Genomic DNA, 27,492 nt, shown 5'->3' with positions numbered 1-27,492 from the left:
CAAACAAGGTCAAAGTCATTTTTAAAGGCAAACAAGGTCAAGGTCATCAGGAAGAGAGTAAAAGGCTAAGTTCAGATGGCTAGTGTGCTAATTCTGCTCGGAGAGAAAGAACAGGATGTGAGCCTCTATGAAAAAGAAAGTTTCGATATACTTTGGCAGAGAAAGAAAGTTGAAGCCCAGATGAAGTTTTGCAAATGGCGACAGAGAGACGGAGAGTAGAGAATCTGGATGGACCCAGAGGAGAATCCTACTTAGCTGAGTCTCTGTTCAATTGCACCCACAAGAATCTGCAGGGTTGACACGACCGTAAGATTTGCATCCTGCAAGCAGAAATGAAACTGAACTTTCTGAATGTGTGACTCAAAGTGGATCCTGGGCAGATCCCAGAAAACTGCCCATTACTGGGGTGACCCTCATCCCCTGCTCAGGAAAGGGTCCCCTGGTCTTCCGGAGGATCGACAAGCGGCCCTGTGGGAAGGAGCTTCTGGTCTCCCAAAAGGCACAGCTCAGGCTGCTCTGAGCAGAGTCTCCCCCTGGGGACAGTTCCCCCCAAGTTCTGGCTTCCGGGACTTCTGTCAGGACTCACCCTCTCATGTGTTCTGGTGCCTGGGTCCCAGGTCTCCCAGCCTGAGGGGAACTGAGGTGGCGGTGGCTGAGGATGGCCAAAGTGGCAGGAGCAGAGTGGGCTCAGCAGGCCTGGGTCTTCGTTTCAGGATGGAGGAGAGGGAGAGAGAGCTGGACCAGGCTGGACCCAGCTGTGAGACCAAGTGCTGGCCTCCCCCTCTGAGGCTGACTCCTCCCAGATGGGGCAGGAGTTTCAGTTTCCTGGGGCAGAGGAACTGAAGCGTTTCCCAAAATCCTGCCTGGCCCCGTCCCCCGCCCTTCGTATCAGTTCTGGCTGGGCTGAGGATACCTCCTTGGTTCTGGTGCCCGGGTCCTCGTGAGGGACCTTACCTCCAGGGCCTGTGTGTCCCCCGCTTCTCTCATTCCTGTCTATTGGGGGAGACTCTGTGTCTGCGTGGGGCGGGAGGACAAGCCTGTTGGATGGTTCTGCTCCCTGCACATGGGGTTGTTCTCCCTCCCCAGGGTCCCTGGGAACGAGGGCGTCCCCCAAAACCTCTTCAGGGCTGTAACCTGCAGGAGGTCTTTCCTAGTCAGAGAACCCCAGGACTTATGATTTATGCGCTGACCCTGAGGTGGCCGCTGGACAGACGTGAACACTCTTATTGGTGCTATAGTGTCCCTCACCCTTTGCCTGAGCCCTGTGCCGCTTATGCGTGGTCTCAGCTTGTGCCCCTCACAAACCCCTTACTCTGCCCCCTTCCCTGGGTACCGCACCCTGTGCACCACCCCTGACCATGTCCCCCTCTGCCCTGTGCAACACCCAGTATGCCCCCGTCTATTTGCCCCTGTGACCACTGGGCGCATCAGCTGCCTCCTCCAGCCACTCTTGTCCAGGAGACCAAACACTTGTTTATTTATTTATTTATTTACTTATTATGTTTTGCTTTTTGGATCACACCTGGCAATGCTCAGAGGTTCCTCCAGGCTCATTCCCTAAGGAATTACTCTTGGCAGTGCTCAAGGTATCCTATGTAATTCTTGAAATCAAACCCGGGTCTGCTGCGTGCAGTGCAATGGTCGTTCCCACTATGCTATGGGTCCAGCCCAAAATACTCGCCTTTAGCACAGGAATTTCAGTCCAAGTTACTTCCTGAGGCAGGAGCGCGAGCAGGCAGGTAGCAGGCAAGGCCCTTGCCTTGCGGGCAGCTGACCCAAGTTCAATTCCCGGCTCCCCTAATAGTCTCCCAAGCTGAGACAGAGGTGATTCATCACACAGAGTTGGAGCCCTGACCATCGCCCCCAAATTCAACTCACTTCCTGAGCTTGATGGAAGCAAACGCAGGATGCAGAGAAAAATATAAACACAAAGGGAAAAGGCTTTCATTTGTAAAAAAAAACAATGGGATTCAGTACTAGACTGAGGGATGCTGAGCTCCAAGCTGATGGTCGACTGTGTGCTGTGGTCCCTCTGCCCAGGCGTCGCGGCCAGTGTCACTGTCAGCATCTCGGTCAGTGCCGAGGCCGGTGTTGCTGTCAGCATCAAGGTCAAGACCATGGTCAGCGTCATGTCAGCGTTGTGTTCAGCATGAGGGGCTGCTGTGGTCAGTGTCCACGTGGTGGTCAGCATCGCGGTCAGCAGAGTACGTGGGCTCGCCATGTCTGTGCCGCTCCTGTCCTAGATCACCTTGGGGAGGGGAGGGACACTTGAGCGTCTCCTCCTCTGCCCCTGTCCACGTGTGTCTTTCCCTCAGAGCCTGGCCCCCACGTGGTGCTGACCCTCCCTGTGTATTGTTGAGGTCCCTGAGCAGGGTGGGGGCGGGTTCCGACTGGGAGGAAAGGTGGGAGAGGGTCAGGCCTCAGGAGAGCTGGATGGTGCTTGAGGAGAGTGCGGGGGCGGGGCAGGGGTTGTGCCTGCGTCCTAGTGCTCTGTGGTGGGTCTCCTTGTGCTGAATACCCTCTGCTGTGTTAGGTCATCCCCGGCCCTCACCCGGTGAGTGTGTGCTGGGGACCTCCATCTGCTGTGGGTCCCACCAGAGGTGGCACTTGGTGATCTGGGTGCCCAGGGACCCTGGAGCTCTTGTCAGCATCCTGAGAGGGAAGTTTCTCCTCATTTCAGAGACAGGAGACTGAGGCCTGGCATCTGCGTTCCTCAGTGACACTGGAATACGGGTGCCTTGAGACCCCAAGCTTCTGCCACTGTTGCTGTGATAAATGCCCAAATAGTTGGCATCTCGTTGCCAAAGGGCCCTCAGAGGTCCCTCTCCTCACCAAGATTAAGATTTTCTCAAGTGCCTTCACAAGAGGCAGGCAGAGGGTGGGGGTGGGGGTGATGGGAGGGGGCTGGGGAAAGCACACAGGTGGAGGAACGTGTGTTAGAACTCTGTGTGGCTGAAATTCAATCACGAATGTCTTTTGAATGCTCTAAAAATAATTTAAAAATTTAAAAAATTTAGGACTGGAGTTATCGTACAACAGGCAGGGTGTTTGCCTGTGTACAGCCGATGCGAGCTCCATCCCCAGCATCCCATATGGTCCCAAGACCTCAGGCATCCCAAGCACTGCCAGAAGTAATTCCTGACGGTAGAGCTAGGAAGAACCCCTGATCCAAAGAGACAAAAAATATTTTTTTAAATTCTTTACCCCGGGCCCGGGTGGTGGCTCAGCAGGCTGGGCACAAACTTTGCCTGCGGGAGGCTTGGATTCTGTCCCCAGGACTTTCAGGTCCCAAAGCCCCATCAGCAAGTCTCAAGCTCTGAGACAGGAGGGGCCCCCCAGCACTGCCAGGTGTGACACTTAGGGCTAGAAGGAAAACCGTTCTGTCTGGAATAGGAAAAGAGCAAGGATGGAGCGGGCTCTCCGCCCTGATGGAGTGCTGTAGTAGCTGCCTCACAGTTTAGGGACGGCCAAGCAGTACTCAGGGGAACGTGATTCTCGGCACTGGCTCGAGCCGGGCATTGCTGGGGCTGCTGGTGCTTGGGTGTTTCCAGGGATCAAACTTGAGATCTGTGCCCAAGGCTTGTGATCCAGCTCTTGGCCCTTCTCCCTGGCCCCATATCAAGATTCAAAGTTCTACTTTGGAAGGATAAAGTTCCCTAACTTCCCACCTTGAGAAAGCTTTGGATCGAAGATCTTATCTGGTGCTGCTCTTCTCCTCGCTCAAAACAGATGAGTTGGATTCTGTTGCCTCTCTCACAGGGGATGCCGGTCAGATGTCCGTACACCACCACCTGCATGGTGCCTGTCTCATCCTGGACCTCGTAATAGACACATGGGTGCCGCACAACTTTCTGAAAGACAGAGTGGGCATCCGCCCGATGACAGGGAACCCTGGGAGGAACCAATGTCTCCACAGCTGAGGAGGGGCCACCCCGAGCTTCAACTATTTTATGGAGGAGACCCTCCCATTTTGAACCCCTAGTGGTTTCCCTTCTTTTTGGGTCATGCGGGTGATGCACAGGAGTTAATCCTGGCTCATGCACTCAGGGATTACTCCTGGCGGTGCTCGAGGGACCATATGGGATTTTGGGTATTGACCTGGGTCAGCCGTATGCAGGGCCAATGCCCTCCCTGCTGTGCTACTGCTCCAACTCCCAGTTTATCTTCTTCAGGTGTGTGTCTGCAAGTTCCTGAAGGACTATGGGTGAGGGGCTGACATTTGCTGAGGGGCTGGGCACAAATGGCTGTGGGGAGCCCAGAAGAAAGTCAATTCACGCCATCCTGTCCTGGGGAAAGGAGGCTGTGGTGACTTCCTGTTTCTCTGTCATCTTCTCTGCTTTACTCCTCATTCTCCAAGGCCCCCCAAAGTCAAGTCTCTCACCTCGGTCCCTTTGTGCTGATCCCAGCTCTCTCCTCACTAATTATTCAAAAGCATGTGTGTTCGTGCCCTTCCAGAGGCCAGAAAGAAGCGATCTCAAACCGCAAGGGATAAGTCCTCATGGGATATGGGAAAACAAGGCTGGGGGTTGAGGGACTGGCCTGAGACTTCCTCAGAGGAGAACATGCAAGACGCTTCTCCTGCTCTGAAGAGGTTTCCCCCATCTTATTGGACCCCATGAGTCCTGTGACAAGGAACTTAGTTGACTGACTACAAGTTAAACTTGTGATTCTGGGGCTGGAGTGATAGAACAGTGGAGTGGCAACATTTACGTTGCATTTGGCCAACCTCTGCTCAATCTCCAAAATCCCATTTGGCTTCCTGAGCACCACCAGGAAAAAATTCTTGAGTGCAGAACCAGGAGTAACTGCTGATCATTGCTGGGTGTGACCCAAAAAGGAAAAACCACAACAACTTGTGGTTCTTGCAGTGGGGCTGATGGAGTGGTTTTGCAAAACTCTTGCTTTGCTGCATAGGAGTCTGACTCTGGTCTTGGTGATGCCCAGATTTCTGATTAAAGTCCAGGGTCCTGTGGTTAGGACTTGGGCCCAAGTAGCCCTGTGTGACCAAGCGAGTGCATGACCCATAATCACCAAAACAACAATGAGGGATGAGGATTCAAAGTCCTTGGGTTAGCGCCATGTATGCTCCCATGAAGTGAGCTAACAGACCATCCCAAGGCTCTTCAATTCTGGGACTGCATTGGAAATATTGCAAAACTGTGACATGGGTTTACCTTTGACACCAGGAACACCCCGTTCACAACGGTGTTTGGGGCTTCCTGGCGCAGGTGACTGATTTTTGGAGTCTCAGTGACCATGTTGATCAACCACTCAGGGACCTCTGCGTACCCCACTGTCTCCACCGAGGTGCATTTGTACACTTCCACAAAACCCCTGTGGCCGATGTAGTTTGAGAGGACCAGAATGTTCCCACGGAGAAAGTTTGTCTTGAAGCCCTCGTGGAAGACCTTCACACGGACGATCTGATTCTGTGTCTGGTTCTTTATGGCTACGATGGCATGGAACATAGTGCGGTCCTCGCGGTACCTGAAGGGCTCGGTCACGTCCAGCACCTGCATCTCCTTGCGCTGATCCTGTTGGCCCTCCTCTTGGAAAGTGCCCACCAACCTGGATGCAGACTGTGAAGGAAGGCCAGACAGTGAGACCGACTCTGACTCCAGGAGTAGAGATGGGCATCCCGGGGCCTGAGGCTGAGATGGTGACGCGCGGAAAAAGCCAAGGAAAGCAGAGGAAATGGTGAGAACCCCGAGGCCCATGGGATTTCTTTCCTTGTTTCCCATGTTCTGAGTTTGGAAAGTGGAGTGTTTTGCTTTCACAAGGGTTCAGCCTAGAGGGAGGCATTTCTCACAGACCCTGGTTGGCCTGGCATGTGTTGTGAAGTGATTGTTGCGTGATGAGGAGCAAGAATTGCATTTTCAGATCCTTTGAGAAGTTTGTAAAGAGGGTCAGAAGGTGGGAGTCAAACCAGATGTTCCAAGGCCCTGCATATCAGCACATCACCTCCCTCGCACTGCAGAGCTGTAGTCCCCAGACCTCAGGCAAACCCCTGTATCCAGGAGACCCTGGGTTGAAGAGCAGCGGCAGCCCCCCAATCCTCTGGAGGGGACGGCCCGGGCAAGCAGCACCGTGAGTGTGTCATGCACGGAACGGCTGCCAGTTCCTCCCCAGAACCCCAATGCTGACATGCCAGGACATGCCACAGAACCCCAAGACTCCTGACATGCCAGGATAAGGTCTTCATCCCCAGTAGCCCGGGCACGGGACAAGGAGGTGGGAGCAGGCACTGTGGACACGGCTGTGTGTGTGGTAGGGCGGGGAAGGCAGCTCTGGGTCAGAGCTGGACATTGGATTCCAGAGCAATGCCCAGGTCGGGGCAGGGATGCCAAGATATCTAGACTGTGGGCAGACAGAATTTGTGTTCAGACCCTGAGTGGCAGAGGCAGCCCCTGTGGTCCCAGTGCCAATGGTATGGAGGCCCAAGGGCTGTAGTTGGAACCCCAATTTTTTGCTCCCAGAGCACAGAACAATGACCCTGGGACAGGAGAAGCATCCCCCGCTGGCGGGGTTTCAGGGCTGACATGGCAGAGCAGCAATCGACGTCATCGGGGAGAAGAAATGGAGAAGGGATGGGGTAAGAGCCCTGGACTGATGAGGGGGACCAGGACTTGGTACCTGGGTAGAGGTCGATCTCCCAGTTGACGAGGACGGACCAGGACGTGTTACCTGGGAAGAGGTCGTGTTCCCGGCTGATGAGAGGGGGCCAGGATATAGTATTTTGGCTGAGGTCTTGCTCCTGGCTGTTGAGGGGAGACCAGGACCTGGTACCTGAGCCGAGGTCTTGCTTCCGGCTGATGAGGCGGAACCAGGACATGGTACTTGGGCAGAGGTCATTTTTCTGGCTGATGATGGGGGCCCCGGATGCGGTACCTGGGCCGGAGTCATGCTTATGGCTGTGAAGGTGGGACCAGGACATGGTACCTGGGCAGAGGTCAATATCCCAGTTGATGAGAAGGAACCAGGACGTGGTACCTGGGCAGAGGTCATGCTTCCGGTGGATGAGGAGGGACCAGGACGTGGTACCTGGAAAGAGGTCATGCTCCCGGCTGATGAGAGTGGGCCAGGATATAGTATTTTGGCCGAGGTCTTGCTCCTGGCTGATGAGGTGAGACCAGGACCTGGTACCTGAGCCGAGGTCTTGCTTCCGGTTGATGAGATGGGACCAGGACATGGTACTTGGGTAGAGATCATTTTTCTGGCTGATGATGGGGGCCCTGGATGCAGTACCTGGGCCGGAGTCATGCTTATGTCTGTGAAGGTGGGACCAGGACATGGTACATGGGTAGAGGTCAATATCCCAGTTGACGAGAAGTCACCAGGTGATGGTACCTGTGCAGAGGTCGTGCTTCCGGTGGATGAGGAGGGACCAGGACGTGGTACCTGGGCAGAGGTCGTCCTCCCGGTGGATGAGGAGGGACCAGGACGTGGTACCTGGGAAGAGGTCGTGCTCCCGGCTGATGAGCGGGGGCCGGGATATAGTATTTTGGCCGAGGTCTTGCTCCTGGCTGTTGAGGGGAGACCAGGACCTGGTACCTGAGCCGAGGTCTTGCTTCCGGCTGATGAGGCGGAACCAGGACATGGTACTTGGGCAGAGGTCATTTTTCTGGCTGATGATGGGGTCCCCGGACGCGGTACCTGGGCCGGAGTCATGCTTATGGCTGTGAAGGTGGGACCAGGACATGGTACCTGGGCAGAGGTCAATATCCCAGTTGATGAGAAGGAACCAGGACGTGGTACCTGGGCAGAGGTCATGCTTCCGGTGGATGAGGAGGGACCAGGACGTGGTACCTGGGAAGAGGTCATGCTCCCGGCTGATGAGCGGGGGCCGGGATATAGTATTTTGGCCAAGGTCTTGCTCCTGGCTGATGAGGGGAGACCAGGACCTGGTACCTGAGCTGAGGTCTTGCTTCCGGCTAATGAGGCGGGACCAGGACATGGTACTTGGGCAGAGGTCATTCTCCTGGCTGATGATGGGGGCCCCGGACGCAGTACCTGGGCCGAGGTTGTGTTTATGGCTGTCAAGGTGGGACCAGGACATGGTACCGGGGCAGAGGTTTCACTTCCGGCTGATGATGGGGCACCTGGACATGGTACTTTGGCCGAGGTCATGCTCCCGACTGATGAAGGGGTACCAGGATGTGGTAGCTGGATTAAGTTCGTGCTCCCAGTTGATGAGGGGGGACCAGGACACAGTATCTGGGTGGAGGTCATACTTCTGACTGATGAGGGGTCACCAAGACGCGGTACCTGGGTGGAGCTCGACCTCTTGGATGATGAGGAGGGAGCAGAATGTGGTTTCTGGGGAGTGGATGAGCTCTGGACTGACGAGTGGGGGCCTGTACGTGGTACCTGGGCAGAAGATGACCTCTGGGATGATGATGGGGGACCAGAACCTGTTTGCCGGGTGGAGGCTGAGCTCTGGGCTGGTGAGTGGTGGGTCACAGGTGGTGACTGGGTGGAGGGGCTGCTAGTGGCAGCTGCAGGAGCTGGAGGAGGGAGATGGAGCAAGGCTGCCTCCAGGGGAGTCCTGGCTGCCTGAGGAGCTGAACGCGGACCCTGCAGAGAACAGAGGAGATTATTCCCCAGGGGTGCAGGATTCTCACAGGGCCTTGCTGAGACTAGGATCCACTGATCTCCGCCCCCCACCCCCACCATATTGATGCCATGACCCCGAAGAAGCCGAGGTTGCAGATCAGCCCGGAGCTCACCTGCATAGGTGAGTGTTTCCTCCCAGAGGGAAGCTGTGTGCAGTGGGGACTGTCGGGGTTCTTGGCCTTGGGTAACCCCATATATCAGACATGGGAGACGGTACCTCAGTCTGGCCGCAGATGGACAGGGGCTTCTGAGGGTTCTGAGCAGGCGTGGGAGTCAGGTTGGCTGCAGATGTTTCTGGAAGAGCTGAGCTCTGGGAACGCCGCCTTCTCTTGGCCTGAAAGTGTCATTTTCTTCTTAACATTGGATAAGACTCATCATTTCATTTCTGAGAACATCGTGCTCGGAGGCCCGTAGCCCAAGCACGGACTCCCCTTGCTGCCTCTGTCCAGTGCCTTCCAACAGAGGAGAGACACACGTGTAACAGGGGACAGAGAGGAGACATACATGTAGGGAAGACACACATGTAGCAGGAGAGAGGGGAGACACACGTGTAGCGAGGCAGAGGGAGAAATTCTGGCATGCTGGGCCCTGCTGGAGGAACTCTCATGGCCGAGAATCTCATTTGGAGAACGACTTCACTTCAGTTCAAGGCCATGGGCCAGACTTTCCCGCCATGACTCCAGGATCTGGGCAGGGGCCTAACGCACCTGGGCTGAGGCTACCGAGGATGGATCCGGGGCAGAGGTTGGTGACGGGGGGTTCCTGGGAGCGCACGGCTGTGCTCCAGCTGCAGCAGGGGGGTCCTTGGGGGCACCATATGCTGTGCTTCTGTGGGGCTCGCTTTGTTCTTGAGCCCAGGTATTCTCTTCCTGAAAGGAGAGAGATGTGAGTGGCTTTTGTACCAGAAGGAGTTGGCTTCCTCTGGATCGAGCTTTCTCTGGACCCAGGTCGCGGCTCTGCAGGTACCCACAGTCCTCACTGCTGACCTGGGCCCTCGGAGGCTCTGCTGCTCTTTGGGCTTCTCCTGGGCCACTTGAGCTGCACTCAGATGCTGAGGGGCCCACCCTGGGCACCTGCTTCTTTCTCTTTGGTGCTGCTGCTGCTCTCTCTGCGAATCTCTTTCTCACTGAGAAATAGGAGAACGTGTAAGTATGCGTGGTCAGGCCTCGATGGCCTCAGTATCAGGTCAGCCCAGGGAGACCACCTTGCTCCACACAAACCCTGGCCCGTAGGACTTTCTGCGAGTGAACACCACACCCGTCCATGTGTTCATCCTGCCACCCGTCTGTCCATCCCTCCCTTCTTTCATCTGTCCATGCATGCATCCATCTGTCATCTATCCTTCTGCTCATCCATCCATCCATCCATTTGTCCATGTGTCCATCTTCCCATCCACCCTTCCACCTGTCCATCTGTCAAGTGTCCATCTGTCTCTGCAGCCCTAGTCCAGCAACACCCACTCCTGCCCGCTGGCATGCCCTACAGACTCAGGCCCTTGGGTGTCTCTCTGGGTATAGTGTTAAAAATGTATAAGTAGAAGTGATTTCTGAGAGAAGTTTTGGCCTTTGAATTGAATATTTTGTTTGTTTCTCTAACCCTGTGGACTGGAGCAATAGCACAGCGGTAGGGCATTTGCCTTGCACGCAGCCAACATGGCCCACCCGAGTTCGATTCCTCCGCCCCTCTCGGAGAGCCTGGCAAGCTACCGAGAGTATCTCGCCCGCATGGCAGAGCCTGGCAAGCTACCCGTGATGTGTTCGGTATGCCAAATACAGTAACAACAAAGTCTCCAATGGAGATGTTACAGGGCCCGCTCGAGCAAATCGATGAACAACGGGAGGACTGTGACTGTGACCGTGACTGATTCTCTAACCCAATCCCAAGGTTTCAAAGAAAATTTCCTCACCTCGGAGGAAACAATCTATCACCCAACTACTTCCTCCAAATGATCATCCAACGATCTCCTCAACATTTTGGGAGGAGGAGATGGTTGAGAAAAGGTCTTTATTGCAGGCCACGCTGGGTGATGCTCAGGGGTTTCTCTTGGCTCTGCACTCAGGAATCACTCTTGGTGGTTCTTAGGGAGCCATATGGGATAGCAGGACAGAATCCAGACTGGCCACGTGCAGAGCATGCGCTTCTCCCACTGTCCACTCTCTGTGACCCCAGAACAGGCCTTACTAGAGGAGTGAGTCAGGACCTGGGGACAATTCTGGGTGCTGCAGTGGGGGCTCGAATGCAGGCTGCCCAGGATCTGCCCTAGACCACGTCAGCACACACCCACAACCATGTCCAGAAGCAGGTTTTGCGAACTACCTGATGTGTCCCCGAAAAACAAAGAGGAATTGACAATATGCAAGTACGTAAAGAAAGAATCAAAGTGTGGCTATTTTTTTTCTGTTCTGAGTGTTTCTTCTTTTTTTTTTTTTTTAATGTCCTGGTTTTGGCATATCGAATACACAACGGATATGCCAAAACCAGGACATTAAAAAAAAGGTCAGACTTCTTCATCAAGATCATGAATGATCGGTTTGAGGCTCTTCGTGTTCCTAGAATGAACAAACGCCATTGGGCTACACTAGCACGCGACAGGGACAAATGGAGACGTTACTGGCGCCCGCTTGAGCAAATCGACGATTAATGGGAAGTCCAGTGATCAATGTCCTGGTGTCTGGGCCATTCCTTGACACTCTTCCTTTTGTTGCCACGCAACCCCCCCGGACCCATAGTTGTGTTTGCAATGATGGTGGCATCACAGTGGCCAAAGCCAGGAGCAGGGCTCATGGGGCCATGGGGACGAGGGGGAGAGTTGGGTGGGACTGCGCTTACCTTTCCCCAACTGTTGCTTCAAGGACTTGACAAGACCCTCCAGTTCTCTGTCGCCTTTTATAGCCTCGATGAGCTGCATCACACATGTAGCACCCCGGAACCGGGCAAACATCTGGGTTGTAATCTGAATTCTGTCATAATCCTCCTGCATGTGGGGTGTCAGTCTTAGAGGACTGGCCAGTAAGCACTTGACTGCTCGGAACTGGTAATCACTGAGCATCTCCAGCCCATTCTTCAGGAAGATTGCCTTGTACTCCGTATCCATGTGTCTCAGAGAGGAGCCTGGGAGAGGGACGGGTGTCACAGGGACTGTGAGCCGGCCTGACCCTTTCTGCCACCACCTGTTATGGACTCAGGGCCTAGTGTAGCCGTCACTGGAATGAGGCGGTGACAGCAGTGAGGTTTGACCCAGGAGACATGCCTGGTAGAACACCCGTGAGTGCCAGACTCTGCCGCCCACATCAATGTAGCTAGCCTCCACCTCCCAGGGTACCCTGTGGGGTGGGAGTGGGGGGTTAATTCTCTGCTCAGTGCCCAGGATGTCCCCACGTCTTGACATGCAAAGGTCATCTTAGCTGGCTCTAAAATCCTCCTCTCAAGTGATTCTCTTGCTGGAGAGGTTGCAGGCCCTGGCTAGAAGCCTTGGGGACACCCCAAATCTGGAATTGAGCCTGTGGGAGACTGGAGGGGCCTGGGGGCCCAGAGAGATAGAGAGAATGAAGTGGGGGACCCAGAGGCCCAAGGGACTCAGAGAAGTGCTGGTGCTTCTGCCCAGGCCTCACAGGCAGACCTCGAGGTGTGGGTGGACGCTTGCCCCTGCTGTTCGCTGAGGAGTTTGGCCCTCGCAGGTGGCAAACTAGATCCTGTTTTCTGGTTTCTTATGCAGGGTTATGATGGGCCGGGCGCTGTCATGGGTGCCTCCTCTCTCGGGACTGAGCCATGGGACTCAGTGCTGCAGTGTCTGCATATCAAGGACTGTCAGAGGTTTCAGTTCCCTCTGGGAAACGCCCTGTGGGTCCTTCACTGTGCTGCCAGCAGTGCCCAGCGGGGAGCTCATGGCCATCCTCCCAGACTGAGTCCATCCCCATGAGGCCAGAGATGACACTTCCTGAGGAGGAGGAGGAGGCTCCCTGGAACTGGCTCCTGGCTAACAGGAGAGAGCGGAGAGTGGACAGGCCTCCTGGCTAGGTGGGAGAGGCCCACTGGCCACCATGGGGGAATGTGGTGGGAGCGATCTCTCCTTAGCAGAGGGACCAGGGAAACAAGTGTCCCACCCCAGATTCCTGCCAGTCAGCCCTATGAAGGCAGGTCCCTGCTCAAATATACCCACGAATATCTGCAGAACAGGGGCTAGAGTGATAGCACAGCAGGGAGGGCTTTTGCCTTGCACACGGCCGACCCAGGTTTGATTCCCAGCATCCCCTTTGTTCCCCCCAGCACTGCCAGGAGTAATTCCTGTGTGCATGTACCATCAGTAAATCCTGTGCATCCACGGGTGTTACAAAGGCAAAATAAATAAATAAATAAATAACTGCATAAGGTTCAAGAGTTAACAAAATTGTAAGATTTGCATCCTGAACTCCCTGTGACATGCCCATGCTGAAAGGCATGCCCAGCCCCTCGGACTCAGAAAAGTGTCCCCTGATTTCCTGGAGGATTGAGAAGTGACCCTGTGGGTCACCATGAACTCAGGGCTCGACCACCCAGCCCTGGCCGCTTTGGGCACCTCGCCACATCCCCAGTGTAAAGAACATTTTTGTGCCATGGGGCTTCTTCCCAGAACCCTCCCTTGCCGCCATGCTGCAGGATATAGCCTTCAGAGCGAAGAACTTAGCATTTGGACTAAGGGACGGACCAAGACTAACATTTGAATAAGCAGAATGTCTGGAAATCAAACGGAAAACCAGGTTCACGAACCAGGAACCAGGAGGGATTAGGAAAGAGAAAATGCTACCCAAACAGAGGGGCTTTACCTGGAAGGAACCAGAACCTCTGACAGTCCCTGAGATGCAGATACAGCAGCACTGAGCCCCACAGCCCAGTCCCGGGAGAGGGGGCACCCATGACTGCGCCCCCCCCCCCCCCGCCCCCGGCACTGACCCTGAACAGGACACCAGGAAACAGGATCTTGTTTGCCGCCTGCGAGGGCCAACTCCTCAGCAGACAGCAGGGGCCACACCTTGAGGTCTTCCTGCCGACACCTCGAGGTCTTCCTGTGAGGCCTGTGCAGAAGCACCAGCACTTTTCTGAGTCCTCCCGGGCCTCTGGGCCTCCGCCCCACTCTCTCTTTCTCTGGGCTTCAGAGCCCCTCCAGCCTCTCACAGGCGCAACGCTGGAACTGGGGTGTCCCTGAGACTTCCAGCCAGGAGCCTGCAACCTCTCCAGCAGGAGAATCACTTGAGAGGAGTATTTTAGAGCCAGCCAAGAGGACCTTTGCATGGCAAGAGCAGAAATAATTGGTGAAAAGGCAGAAGATTTGCAAAACCTGCAATGGGAGACTCTTTGCTACGGTGTTATTATTATGCGTTTTTTTTTCCTTTTTGGGTCACATCCAGCGATGCACAGGGGATCCTCCTGGCTCGTGCACTCAAGAATTACTCCTGGTGGTGCTTGTGGGATGCTTGAATCCTGGAAATTGAATCGGGCAAGGCAAATGCCCTACCCACTGGGCTATTGCTCCATTATTATATATTTTTTAAAGGCAAACAAGGTCAAAGTCATTTTTAAAGGCAAACAAGGTCAAGGTCATCAGGAAGAGAGGGGCTGAGTTCATATGGCTAGTGTGCTAATCCTGCTCGGAGAGAAAGAACGGGATGTGAGCCTCTGTGAAAGAGAAAGTTTTGAGACACTTTTGCAGAGAAAGAAAGTTGAAGTCCAAATGAAGTTTTGCAAATGGCGACAGAGAGACAGAGAGTGGAGAATCTGGATGGACCCAGGGGAGAATCCTACTTAGCTGAGTCCCTGTTCAAATGCACCCACAAGAATCTTCAGGAGGTTTAAGGGTTGACACGACCGTAAGATTTGCTTCCTGCAAGCAGAAATGAAACGGAATTATCTGAATGTGTGACTCAAAGTGGATCCTGGGCAGAGCCCAGAAAACTGCCCATTACTGGGGTGACCCTCACCCCGTCCTCAGGAAAGGGTCCCCTGGTCTCCCGGAGGATCGACAAGCGGCCCTGTGGGAAGGAGCTTCTGGTCTCCCGAAAGGCCCAGCTCAGGCTGTTCCAAGCAGAGTCTCCCCCTGGGGACAGGAGATGCTCACTGGGTCTCTCTGGCTCTGCTCTGGTTGGAGAGGGAGGGTCTAGTGAGACCCAAGGCGGGGTGGGGCAGAGACAGCCCCTCTGCCCCTCCCTGGGTGATGCAACCGCTGCCCCTCCCTTCTGCCCTCCTCCTCCAGGAGGACAAGGGTCAGTTCCCCCCAAGTTCTATCTTCCAGGACTTCTGGCAGGACTCACCCTCTCGTGTGTTCTGGTGCCTTGGGCCCGGGTCTCCCAGCCTGAGGGGAACTGAGGTGGCGGTGACTGAGGATGGCCAAAGTGGCAGGAGCAGAGTGGGCTCAGCAGGCCTGGGTCTTTGCTTCAGGGCGGAGGAGAGGGAGAGAGAGCTGGACCAGGCTGGGCTAAGATGTGAGACCAAGTGCTGGCCTCCCCCTCTGAGGCTGACTCCTCCCAGCTGGGGCAGGAGTTTCAGTTTCCGGGAAGCTGAGGTACTGATGTGTTTCCCACAGAAGCCTGCCTGGCCCCGTCCCCTGCCTTTCCTGTCAGTGCTGGCTGGGCTGAGGGCACCTCCTCTGTTCTAGCGCCCAGGTCCTCGAGGGGAACCCTCCTCCCAGGGCCTGTGTGTCCTCTGCCTCTGCTCTGGGCCTCCTCCCTGTCTGTCGGGAGAGGGTGTGAGTCTTCGTGGGGAGGGAGGATAGGCCAGTCAAATGGTTCTGCTCTCTGTACCCGGGGTTGTTATCTCTCTGTGAGTGCCCCTGGGAGAGAGCCCGAAGCCCCTTCAGGGCTGCAGCCTGCAGGGGGACTTTCACAGACAGAGAACCCCAGGGCTTATGATTTATGCTCTGACCCTGAGGTGGCCGCTGGACAGACCTGAACACTCTTATTGGAGCTATAGGGTCCCTCACCCTTTGCCTCAACCCTGTGCTGCTTATCCCGTGGTCTCAGCTTCTGGCCCTCTCAAACCCTTTAATCTGCCCCCTTCCCTGGGTACCCCACCCTGTGCACCACCCCCTCACCATGTCCCCCTCTGCCCTGTGCCCAGTATGCCCCTGTCTATTTGCCCCTGTGACCACTGGGGGCATCAGCTGCCTCCTCCAGCCACTCTAGTCCAGGAGACCAAACACTTGCCTTTGATTTATTTATTTATTATTTTTGCTTTTCGGACCACACCTGGTGATGATCAGGGGTTCTTCCAGCTCATGACCGCAGGAATTTCTCCTGGCAGTGCTCATGGGACCCTATGTGATTCTGGGAATCAAACCCGGTCGGCTGCGTGCACGGCAAACGCCCTCCCCGCTGTGCTATGGCTCCAGCCCCAAACACTTGCTTTAAGCACAGGAATTTCAGTCCAAGTTACTTCCTGAGGCTGGAGCGCGAGCAGGCAGGCAGTGGTTCAGGACCCTTGCCTTCCGGGCAGCTGATGCGAGTTCAGTCCTCCGCTACCAGTATGGTCTCCTGAGCCCTGCCAGAAGTGATTCCTCACACAGAGTCGGGGACCTGAACACCGCTGGGGTGACCCCATGGCCCCAAATTCAACTCACTTCCCGGGCTCAATGGAAGCAAACACAGAAAGCATAGAAAAATACAGACACACAGAGAAAGGCTTTTATTTTTTAAAAAAAGTGTGATCAGGAGGCAGACTGCCCAGAGCATTGGCTGTCTCCGGGGACACACAGGGAGGCTCTGGTCTTTCAGGGACCCTGATGGCCCTAGTGGGGTGACATTATCAGCTGGACCTGCATGTTGACTTTATCCTGGAACCCTGGGTTCATTTTTTTCTTGTTTTTTTTTTTTTTTGCATTTTAGTCATATTTGGTGATGATCAGGGGTTCCTCCTGGCTTTGCACAGAATAATCACTCCTGGTGGTGCTCAGGGGATCATATGAGAATCGAACCCGCTGTAATATTGCTGTTGTCCCCGCACCCTGGGCTCTTGGTTTTCTTACTCTCGACCACCTGAGGAGAAACGAGAAGACCAATGAGACCTTGTTGCTGCCTGGGCTCTGGTGACCCCCGTCCCCCTACCAAAGTCTCCTTCCCCAGCTGATCCCCTTCTCCTCTCTCCCCATGCCCTTGGAAGCCTCTGCCCCTCTCTCTCCATTCCTTCTAGTTGGAATCCTTCACTCCATCGTCTGGAACCTGGTGTGCGTGTCCCGGGTCCAGCTCAGGAAGGTGGTGGCTGCCTCCAGGGCTGACCACTGGGAAGACTCTAAGGCTGACCTCAGCAGCTCCCTCCTGGTGGGTCTCCTGGGGGAGGGTCACAAAGTCTGCGTGTTGAGCCCACGGCCCCTGTCGCTGTGCCATGCGTGCCCGTGGCAGGTTCTAGTGGAGGGACTGTTGGACTCTTTTCTTAGATTCACGGCTTGAGCCCTTGCCGGGCACCTGGCTGAGTCTGCGCGTCCTCCCTGCCCACGTGCCTCCCTCTCTCTGGCAGCAGGTGTGCAAGCAGAGGAGCTGCTCGGTGTGTCACTACCGGTCTGCAACCGGACCCGAGCTGCGTGTTGGCCTCAGTACTCAGACCCTTTCCCACAGATGACTTTTTTCCTGAGCTCGTCATATCCTTCTCCTTTACCTTGGTCTCTCTGCATTTTCTGAAATACCCAGAGACTCACCGCTCACTGTGTGTGTGTGTGTGTGTGTGTGTGTGTGTGTGTGTGTGTGTGTGTGTGATTAAGGCATGACAGGCAAGGATGTGTACAGATTGAAGCATCCCTGAAAGAGCCTTACCTGGTCATATACTATTTTCCTGATTTGTTGCTGCATTTGATTTGCCCAATTTTGGGGAGTTTTTGCATTGATGTTTATAAGAACCATTGATTTGTTTTTCTTATGTGTGTTTGGTTAGCAGACCGTGTCTGGCTAACAGTGTGAGGAAGTGTTCTTCAGTGTGTGTAATCTCCCAGGGAGTACTCTTCGCACACGCTTACGTGTGACAAAGCCAGGGTACATGGTCCCACCTCCCCTCCTGGTCCCTGACCCCTACAGGCAGAGAACCACATACTGCTGGACACCCTTTGCCTCCCAAAGGTCTCGCGAGAGCCTTCACCTGCTGGGAACATAGTCCTTACAGCAGGTGATGCCGCCTCTCTAAGGGGGTGTGCTGGGGGTAAAGATGAGTGCGTGGCCCCCCAGTAGCGCTGACATGCTCCTGGACTGTGAAGGCCCCAGGAAGCCAGTTCCTGACTCGGGGCGGCGGGAGGGAGCAACCCTGCTCTGATCAGCCGTCCAAGCTGAGCTTCACTCCTCAATGATGAGGTGAGTGGACGGCACATGTTTGATGTCTTCTTATGTTTTCTTTTCTCATCTCTCTCTCTCTCTCTCTATCTCTCTCTCTCTTTTGAAAGATCTTAAAATGGAATCACTGTGAGATAGATCCTTAGGAAGCTGTTCATGATCGGTTTCATTCGTACAGCGTTCCAACACCCATCTCCCTAGCACTGTACGTTTCCCTGCACCAGTGTCCCAAGTTCCCTCCCTTCACCCCCATCCCCAAGGGCCTGCCTCAATGGCAGGCACTTTTTCTCTTTCTCTTTCTCTCTCCCTTCCCCTCTGCCTCTCCCTCCTTTTGGGCACTGTGGTTCAGCAGAAGCTCTTTAAATCTCTCTGCAAGATGGGTCCCAGGGCACTACTCTGGCGGTGTGTGGACAGAATTCCCGATACCTCAATACTGCCGTTGACCCCCATGGAGAGCCCCCCAAAGCATCCCCACCTGGATGAGGCTGTGTTTCTCGCACATCAGGATCGTCTTCTTTTTGACGGTCCTCACTCGGAGGCAGAAGAGCTGCAGCTGGTCCCCTGGCTCACAGGGAAGCCCGTACCACTGTCCGCTCCCCACCACTTCTATGCTCCCTGTCTTATCCTTAATCTCATAGATGGTGTTCTTCTTATTCTCTATTTTCTGCAAAAGAAGCGGAACATTTAGTTTCTAGAGGGTAGTGACCTCCCTGTGTGTGAGGAAGAGGTCATGTGAGCAGCAGGAAGAGGAACTGTGTGATGCGGGGACTCAGGCAGTCCCCCTCACACCTGCACACCTTGATTATCTCTGCTGCCATTCTAGTGCTTCTATGTACTTTTTGAGTCACACCTGGAAATGCACAGGGGTTCCTCCTGGCTCAGGCGCTCAGGAATTACTCCTGGCAGGACCGTATGGGATGCTGGGAATCGAACCCGGGTCGGCCACATCCAAGGCGAATGCCCTACCCACTGTGCTATTGCTCCAGTCCCGATGTGCTAATTCTTAATTTTCCTCCTTCCTGACTTCTACCCTAGGGGAGATTGGTTCCTTAAAACCAATCAGGGGAATTGGAAAGTCATGGAGGTATCTTTGGTGCCTGCCTGTTTGCAGAGATTATTGGGCTACCGCTGTTCACTCCACAGACTGATTGCGAGTTTCTAGAACAAAGAAGGCCCACGGAGATTCTTCCCTCTCCTCCCTCTTTCCTCTCTTCTCTGCCCTTTTTTCTCTGATATCTTATCCCTTTGGCCTCGGACCGGTGGGTCACATTTCACACCTTACTGAAGCTATCCCTGATCAAGTCCATGAGAGAGTGTGGGTGGGAGTGGATGGCAGCTAAGGGCAGTGTCGGAAAGCAGTGGAGAGCGACAGCCTCTTGGGACACAGAATGAGGCTCGATGCAGCACGTCCTCTGGGAATGAGTCGTGGTGTGTCTGCTAGGGAGGATTAAATAGATCCCAGCATCCTGTACCTTGAGTTGGCAAGTGAGCAAGTCAGTAACACTCTTGGCCTCTTTTTCTTTTTTGTAGGGGCTAGGTGTGGGGTTTGGCCACTCCTGATGGTGCCCAGGGCTTACTCTGTACTCGGGGATCACTTTTGGTGGTGCTCGGGTGTCAAACCGGGTGGGCTGCATGCAGTGCAAGTGCTTTACCCACTGTGCTGTCTCGCCAGCCTCCAACCTTTTGCCTTTTTATTTTGTTAGCACTATAGCACTGTCCACCCGTTCTTCGATTTGCTCGAGCGGGCACCAATAACGTCTTCACTGTGAGACTTGTTACTGTTTTTGGCATATCGAATGCGCCACGGGGAGCTTGCCAGGCTCTGCCATTTGGGCGGGATACTCTCGGTAGCTTGCCGGGCTCTTCGAGAGGAGAGGAATTGAACCCGGTTCGGCCGCATGCAACGCAAATGCCCCAACCTCTGTGCTATGGCCCCAGCGCATATTTTGGTAAACAAGAGAATTTGCCAACCAGAGATCTTAACTCTCATGAATTTCTCTACTTTTCAGTACTCAAGAACCTGTTCGTGAAGAATCGGTGAATGAGTGTGTAAAGGAGGCAGCATCAAAAAGCTGCACGCTGTGCGTCCCTGTGAGAGCACAGCCCAGTCTGGCCAGAGTCCCACCCTAGTGGTGACTGGGACTGGTCATTTAAACACTGCGCCCCCGGCCTGGCACGTGCTCTCAGGAGCAAGCTCTGTCCTGTCTGTGCAAGTAGAGACGGATCACAAGAGCAGGACATGACCCAGTCGACCTTTTGCAATAAATTCTCAGGGAGGCAGTCCCTGTGCCCCATGAGAAGTCTTCCTCTAGTCAGGAGGGAGTGGAGGGTCTCTGTGAGCAGTACATGACCTGGGAGACAGGCAAGCAAACACAGGTGCTGCTGGAGGTGCGGCAGAACCGTCTCACACGTACCTTGACCACCTTGTACCGCCCATATACGGGTGTCCCTGACACAGCTTTGCACAGGTCGTCGATCTTGGGAGGCTCGCATGCCCTCTTCATGACGCTCTTTGGGACCTGGAGCAGGGCAGTAGTGGGAGACACTACGGAGGCCTCACTGACCTCCAGGGTCCCTCTGCAGATAGAGTGACCAGAGATGGTGAGAACCGCGTTCTCTGTGAATAGGTACCACAGAGTGTCGTGAAAGACCTTCACCCAGAAGAACTGACTCTCCGTGGCCACTGTGGCGTAGAACATGAAGGCGTGGCCCTGTCCCATAAACTCATAATTGAATCGCTGGCTGCGTTCCAGCACCAGGACGGTCACGGGGCCCTGGGATAGGGTTTTTCTGTCTTCAGCGACCTTAGCTGCAGCTGACGGGCTCTGAATTTGGGATAGACAGAAACAGAGCAATAAACCTCCTGGCTGGAGCAGAGATGCAAGCTTGCATTTCTACTCGAGCGATTTGGAGCTGGAGTAGGTAGCGGGGCTGGGAAAGTCTGCCAGGTGGGGGCTCAGGGTCTGATCTGAGAGTCCCAGTTGCAACAGAATCAGCCCTGAATTAACATGGTACCAGTTAGAGCCTGTAAAGAATGGGTAGGTTCACCAAGTACTCAAAAGAAGAGTCAGGCATACTGAGATGCCAGGGTTGAGCAGACGCCCTGCCTTAGTCCCCGCCCCGGCAGGGCACCCCAATGCTGCAGGGAGTGACCTCTGGGACTGGCCCAGGATGGTCAGGGAGAATCTGATTAGCAGCGTTTTTGGAGGTGGCCAAGCCAAGTGAACAATGTCCCTGACTTGGGGGCCCCATTCCCAAGCAGGCTGATTTACACATGGGGAGTCAGGCCTGTATCACTGTCACTGGGTCACTGGGTCTGAGTATACCTCGGTCAAGGATGTGGAGGATGCCATGGACACTGAGCTTGGCATGGTTGGCAGGATACTTGGCTTGTCAAGTTGGAAGATCGGGGTGGCTGTTGGGTAGTTTTTGGTGTCTGGTGAGAAGCTCCTGGTGGCCGTTTGGGTTCTGGAAGGGCTGGCACCAACAGGATAGGGGGCCTTGCTGGACATCTGGGCCCCCTTGTTCTTTTTCACACCTTTTTCTCCTTCCGTGTTGTGTTTTCTTTTCTGGAAGTGAATACGTTTTCTCATGAATAGTCCCCAGCTCTCAAAGCACAGAAGTAAGGCTGGAGCAATAGCACAGGGGGGAAGGCGTTTGCCTTGCATACAGCCAACCTGGGTTCAATCCCCAGCATCCGATAGGGCCCCCCAAGCAAAGCCAGGGCTAATTCCTGAGTGCAGAACCAGGAGGAACCCCTGAGCATCGCCAGGTATGACCCCCACCAAGAATAAATAAAACCTCGGAACTTTGATTTCACTTGGTGACTTTTGTCTTGGAGAAACTTGAGGTCCACTGTGGGGAACCCTAACCCGTCCCAGAGGGAACCCCAGGAAGGAGCCCGAGAAACAATTGGGAAAGGTGCCCCTAGAGGGCACCTGGTGCCCCCACCCGCCTGCCACTCAGAAGGCACCGAGCTAAGACAGTGTGTAGGTGTGTGAGCAGGGCTCAGTACACAGCTGTGTCCTGCGGGCCCCACCCCAGCCTCGACTCAGACCCAGGCTCTAAATGTTACGGCTGTCTCTATGCTCTCTGGGCCGTTCGTCTGTCTGTCTCCTCTAGCCTCTCTATCTCTCTGACCCTGTCTCTCTCCTGTCTATCTCTCTCCCTTTCTCTGTCTATCCATCTGTCTCTGTTTCTCTGTCTGTCTCTGTGTCTCTATATATCTCTGGTTCTCTGTCTCTCTCTATATCTCTATATCTCTCTGAATCTGTCTGTCTCTATGTCTTGTGTATCTCTCTGCCTCTGTATGTCTCTGTGTATCTATGTATCTCTCTGTCTGTCTCTGTCTCTATGTCTATCTCATCTGTATCATCGGTTCACGTATGTTTGTTTCTGTACCTGTCTCTGTCTCCCTGTTTCTGTCTGTCTCTGTCTCTCTATCTCTTTCTCTCTCTGTCTCTTTGTCTGTCTATCTCTGTCTGTCTATTGCTGTTTGTTTCTATGTTTCTCTGCGTCTGTGTCTGTCTGTTTCTGTCTCTCTGTCTCTTACTGTTTCTGACTTTCTGTTTGTCTCCTTTGATATTTCTCTGTCTTTCTCTCTGTCTCTGTCTGTCTCTGGGGTTGTGTGTGCGAGGAGGGAATGCACAGCTGAGGTGCCCCTAGCCCCGAGCCTCTCTTGCCAGGTATGGGGAACTGAGCCCCTGTTCCTCTGCTTGGTATCCTGTGCCTGACTTCCCTTCCTGGGGACACAGGGCTACCCCCGGGCTGACCTGGGCCACAGAGTCTTCTGCTGCTCCTTGGGGTGGCTTTGGGCCATCCGGGCTGCTCAGAGGTGCCGAGGGCCCCGCTCCGTCCTGCTGCCTGCTCCTTGCCTTCTCTCCTGTGGTCTTGAGTCTCCTTTTCACTGACAACAAGAGGGCAGGTGAGCATGGAAGGGGGCCAGGCCTCGGTGCTCTGTCTACCCCATACTTCCTGTCTGGACCCCAGGCCTACCTGCCCCGCCCTCTGCCTTGCCCCTCCGCACTCAGGCCCCCTGAGGGGCCAGAGACCCCACAGCAAAATCTACTAGTGCGGGAACCAGTAGGGAAACCCTGCTGCTGATGCACGGGGACCCCTGAGGTCCCCGGTTCAAGCATGCAGCCAGATCTCATGCGCAGCTGCCTTCCCTTCACCCCAAACACCCCCACAGCATCCCGATACAGCTGACCCCCAAGTCATCGCACGTCCCGCCCCTACTCCCACCCCTGGCATGAGCCGGGCGCAGGAGGTCTCCATTACCATTTTGCTTCTCCTTTCTCAAGGAGTCCACAAATTCCTTGAGCTCTGGATCATCTTTGAGGGTGTCGATGAGCTTGTCCACAGATGCAGCACCTGGGAACTTGGAGAATATCCGGTCTGCGATCTTAATTCTGTCCGAGTCTTCCCTCATTTGGGGGGTCAGCTGTAACTCATCCGCCAGTAAGCACCTGACTGTTCGGAACTGGTAATCAGTGAGCATCTTCAGCCCCTTGTGCAGGAGGATTTTCTTATACTCCATCGCCATCTGTCACAGGGAGCCTGGGAGAGGGATGGGGTGTCATAGGGACTGGGACAGCCTGAGCCGGCCTGGTGCCATCTGCCCTGGACTCACAGGGCCCAGCATGCTGGAAGAGGCGGCAGAGAGGCTTGTGCAAGGAGAAGGGCCCCGTGAGCACCCGTGAGCTCAGGGCCTTGCACCCCACCAGGGTTCAGAATGAGCTCTGGGGTGGAGTGGGGGGCTCGGTGTCAGTTCATGCCCAGAATGTCCCCAGGGACCTCCGCAGCCCTCAGGGGCTGACTGGGCATTAGCTCCCCTGGGCCCTCTCCTAAGGACAGACTGCTCCTCGACATTCCCCCTTGGTGAAACGGAGGCCTGTCCACTCTCTGCCTCTCTCCTGTTTGCATGGAGCTAGTTCGAGTGAGCCTCCTTGTCTTCGCCAAAAGTGTCATCTCTGCCGCCAATCTGAGTCCATTCCTCAGGACCATGGATTTGGGGCTCGACGGGCCAGCCCTGGCCGCTTTGGGCACCTTGCCACGTCCCCAGTGTGAAGGACATTTTTGTGCCATGGGGCTTCTTCCCAGAACCCTCCCTTCCCGCCATGATGCAGGATATGGCCCTCAGAGCGAAGAGGTTAGCATTTGGACTAAGGACTGGACCCAGACTAACATTTGACTAAGCGGAATGCCTGTAAATCAAACGGAAAACCAGGTTCACTGACCGCTAACCAGGAGGGATTAGGAAAGAGAAAATGCTACCCAAACAGAGGGGTTCAGCAGTCGGTCCAGTGCAGGGTAGAAGCTGCCCTGTGTTTGCAAAAGGAGATAAAAGTACCTAATGGGAGGGAAAGAGGGCCAGAGGAAAAGGGGGCGGGCTCAGTCTCAGGAGGCCCTGAGCTCCCTGCTGGGCACTGCTGGCAGCATGTGAAGGACCCACAGGGGGTTTCCCAGAGGGAACTGAAACCTCTGACAGTCCCTGAGATGCAGGTGCTGCAGCACTGAGCCCCACGGCCCTGTCCTGAGAGAGGCGGCACCCATGGCAGCGCCTGGCCTATCATAACTCTGCATAAGAGAACAGAAAACAGGATCTAGTTTGCCACCTGCGAGGGCCAACTCCTCAGCAGACAGCAGGGGCAGGCGTCCACCCACACCTCGAGGTCTTCCTGTGAGGCCTGTGCAGAAGCACCAGCACTTCCCTGAGTCCTCCCAGGCCTCTGGGCCCCCGTCCCACTCTCCCTCCTGGGCCCCAGAGCCCCTCCAGCCTTCCATAGGCACAACTCCAGAACTGAGGTGTCCCGGAGGCTTCCAGACAGGAGCCTGCAACCTCTCCAGCAGGAGAATCACTTGAGAGGAGGATTTTAGAGCCAGCCAAGATGACCTTTCCATGGCAAGAGCAGAAATTCTCTTCTGGTGTTCACCAACATGGTGAAAAGGCAGAAGAGTTGCAAAGCCTGCAATGGGAGACTGTTTGGTACGGTGTTACTATTGTGGGTTTTTTTTTCCTTTTAGGGTCATACCCAGCGATGCACAGGGGTTCCTCCTGGCTCACACACTCAAGAATTACTCCTGGCGGTGCTCGGGGGACCATATGGGATGCTGTAAATTGAACCAGGGCAAGACAAATGCCCTACCCGTTGTGCTATTGCTCCAGCCCCATTATTTTATTTTTTAAAAGGCAAACAAGGTAAAAGTCGTTTAATGCATCAGGAAGAGAGTAAGGGGCTGAGTTCAGTTGGCTAGTGGGCCAATCCCTCCCTGAGAGAAAGAACAGGATGTGAGCCTCTGTGAAAAAGAAAGTTTCGATATACTTTGGCAGAGAAAGAAAGTTGAAGCCCAGATGAAGTTTTGCAAATGGCGACAGAGAGATGGAGAGTGGAGAATCTGGATGGACCCAGGGGAGAATCCTACTTAGCTGAGTCCCTGTTCAAATGCACCCACAAGAATTTGCAGGGTTGACACGACCGTAAGATTTGCTTCCTGCAAGAAGAAATGAAACTGAATGATCTGAATGTGTGGCTCAAAGTGGACCCTGGGCAGAACCCAGAAAACTGCCCATTAGTGAGGCAACCCTCACCCCGTGCTCAGGAAAGTGTCCCCTGGTCTCCTGGAGGATTGACAAGCAGCCCTGTGGGAAGGAGCTTCTAGCCTCTGGAAGGGCTCAGCTCAGGCTGCTCCAAGCAGAGTCTCCCCCTGGGGACGGGAGATGCTCACTGGGTCTCTCTGGCTCTTTTCTGGTTGGAGAGGGAGGGTCTAGTGAGACCCTAGGCGGGGTGGGGCAGAGACAGTCCCTCTGCCCCTCCCTGAGTGATGCAACCCCTGCTCCTCCCTTCCTGCCCCCTCTCATGCCCCCCTCCCCCCCAGCCCCCCCCCCCCCCCCCCTTGCTCAGGAGGACAAGGGTCAGTCCTTCCTCAGTCCTGGGGTCCGGGAGTTCTGGCAGGACTCACCCTCTCCTGTGTTCTGGTGCTTGGGTCTCGGGTCTCCCAGCCGAGGGGAACTGAGGCAGTGGTGGCTGAGGATGGCAGGGGAGGCAGGAGCAGAGTGGGCCAAGCAGGCCTGGGGCTTTGCTTCCGGGCAGAGGAGAGGGAGGGAGAGAGAGAGGGACCAGGCTGAATGGAACTGTGAGACCAAGTGCTGGCCTGCCCCTCTGAGGCTGACTCCTCCCAGCTGGGGCAGGAGTTTTGGTTTCCTGGGGGCAGAGGAACTGAAGCGTTTTCCAAAATCCTGCCTGGCCCCATCCCCCGCCCTTCCTGTCAGCGCTGGCTGGGCTGAGGGCGCCTCCTCAGTGCTGGTGCCCTGGTCTTCGTGGGCCTGCGTGTCCCCTGCCTCTGCTCTGCGCCTCCTTCCCGTCGGTTGGGGAAGGGTCCGTGTCTTTGTGAGGCAGGGGACTCTTTTGCTCTCTGCACATGGGGTTGTTCTCCCTCCGCGGAGTTCCCTGGGAGCGAGGGCGCACCCTGAAACCCCTGCAGGGCTGCAGCCAGCAAGGGGGCTTTCCTGGTCAGAGAACCCCCATGAAGCTGTGCTCAGCTGTTTGGATTTGCTCATTTGTCTGTTTCTTCTTCTGTCTCTAAACCGTGGGTGGGTTTCTGCACTGTACCGCAAAGCGCCAGAGCCCCGCCCCCCACTCCATCACCCGTGTTTCGTCCCTCCTTTCCTCTGGGTCCCCTTTTCAGGCATTTTCCAACTAGGGTCACAGCCTGAGGAGCTTCTCTGGGAAGCTCAGGGCCATTGGTGTCACCCCCTTCCCTGGCCCCCTTGGCAGTGGGTGGAGACCCCCGGGATGCAGTAAGTGGGAAACTGGCATCATGCTCACCCCTGGGGCTGCAGGGAGAGCAGGAAGTGCAAGGACAGGGTGTCAGCAGCGGGTGAGGGAAACCCTGACTTTGCAGAGGGACTCCCACGGGGGCCCCTGCTGGGCCTGCACCCAGCCCCCACCTACCTTCAGGGGCCTCTCCGTCCACCTAGGCTTCCAGGAAGATCCAGACTTGCGCCTTAGGGAAAACGTAGCAGATTCTTCTGCACTGTTTTGTTATTTTGGATTTTTTTTTCTTTTTGGGTCACATCTGGTGATGGTCAGGGGTTACTCCTGGTTCTGCACTCAGGAATCACTCCTGGTGGTGCTCAGGGGACCATATGGGATGCTGGGAATCGAACCCAGGTCGGCCACCTACAAGGCAAACGCCCTCCCCGCTGTGCTATCACTCTCGTCCCGTTATTTTGGATTTTTGGCCACACCTGGTGGTGCCCAGGGCTTACTCTTGACTGTTTTTGTTTTCTTTTTTTTTTTTTTTTTGGTGGGGGGAGCGCTCCGACGTCCTGATGGATCCATCACATCCTCCAGAACGGCAATGGAGAAGATTATCCATGACTTCTACTCAAATCTCTTCTATAGCCATGTCCACTTGCCGACATACCAAATTCCACAGGATGGATATGTCGTTCCCAACGTTCTCCCTTCCGAAATCCGACACGCCATTTCGTCAGTAAAGAAACAAACAGCACCCGGCCCAGACAAGGTCAGACCTGAACACCTGAAGAACCTGCCGTCAGTACTCATCAACACACTGGCTCGGCTCTTCACTC

The 27,492-nt window shown here is 55.0% G+C and overlaps 1 protein-coding gene across 1 annotated transcript; it reads right to left on the bottom strand.

Annotated features, from left to right (window-relative positions):
• Window positions 1-2,091: 2,091 nt before the first annotated feature.
• On the bottom strand, window positions 2,092-26,027 carry LOC130018891 (uncharacterized). Its single transcript, XM_056109570.1, has 22 exons — window positions 25,857-26,027; window positions 23,175-23,453; window positions 22,667-22,800; window positions 21,221-21,463; window positions 20,309-20,719; window positions 18,370-18,558; window positions 16,607-16,616; window positions 11,443-11,724; window positions 8,266-8,367; window positions 8,113-8,214; window positions 7,909-8,010; window positions 7,705-7,806; window positions 7,552-7,653; window positions 7,348-7,449; window positions 7,144-7,245; window positions 6,940-7,041; window positions 6,787-6,888; window positions 6,634-6,684; window positions 5,175-5,779; window positions 4,099-4,260; window positions 3,669-3,851; window positions 2,092-2,248 (listed from the first exon to the last, which is right to left on the bottom strand). Exons 2-22 carry the CDS (start codon window positions 23,437-23,439, stop codon window positions 2,240-2,242), a joined length of 3,462 nt encoding a protein of 1,153 aa, XP_055965545.1. The 5' UTR covers window positions 23,440-23,453; window positions 25,857-26,027; the 3' UTR covers window positions 2,092-2,239.
• Window positions 26,028-27,492: the final 1,465 nt, after the last annotated feature.

The sequence above is a fragment of the Sorex fumeus genome, unplaced genomic scaffold (assembly GCF_029834395.1).
Source record: "Sorex fumeus unplaced genomic scaffold, SorFum_2.1 ptg000316l, whole genome shotgun sequence".
NCBI lineage: Eukaryota > Metazoa > Chordata > Mammalia > Eulipotyphla > Soricidae > Sorex > Sorex fumeus.
The sequence above is the reverse complement of the archived record's forward strand: the minus strand, read 5'-3'. Positions and strand labels throughout refer to the sequence as shown.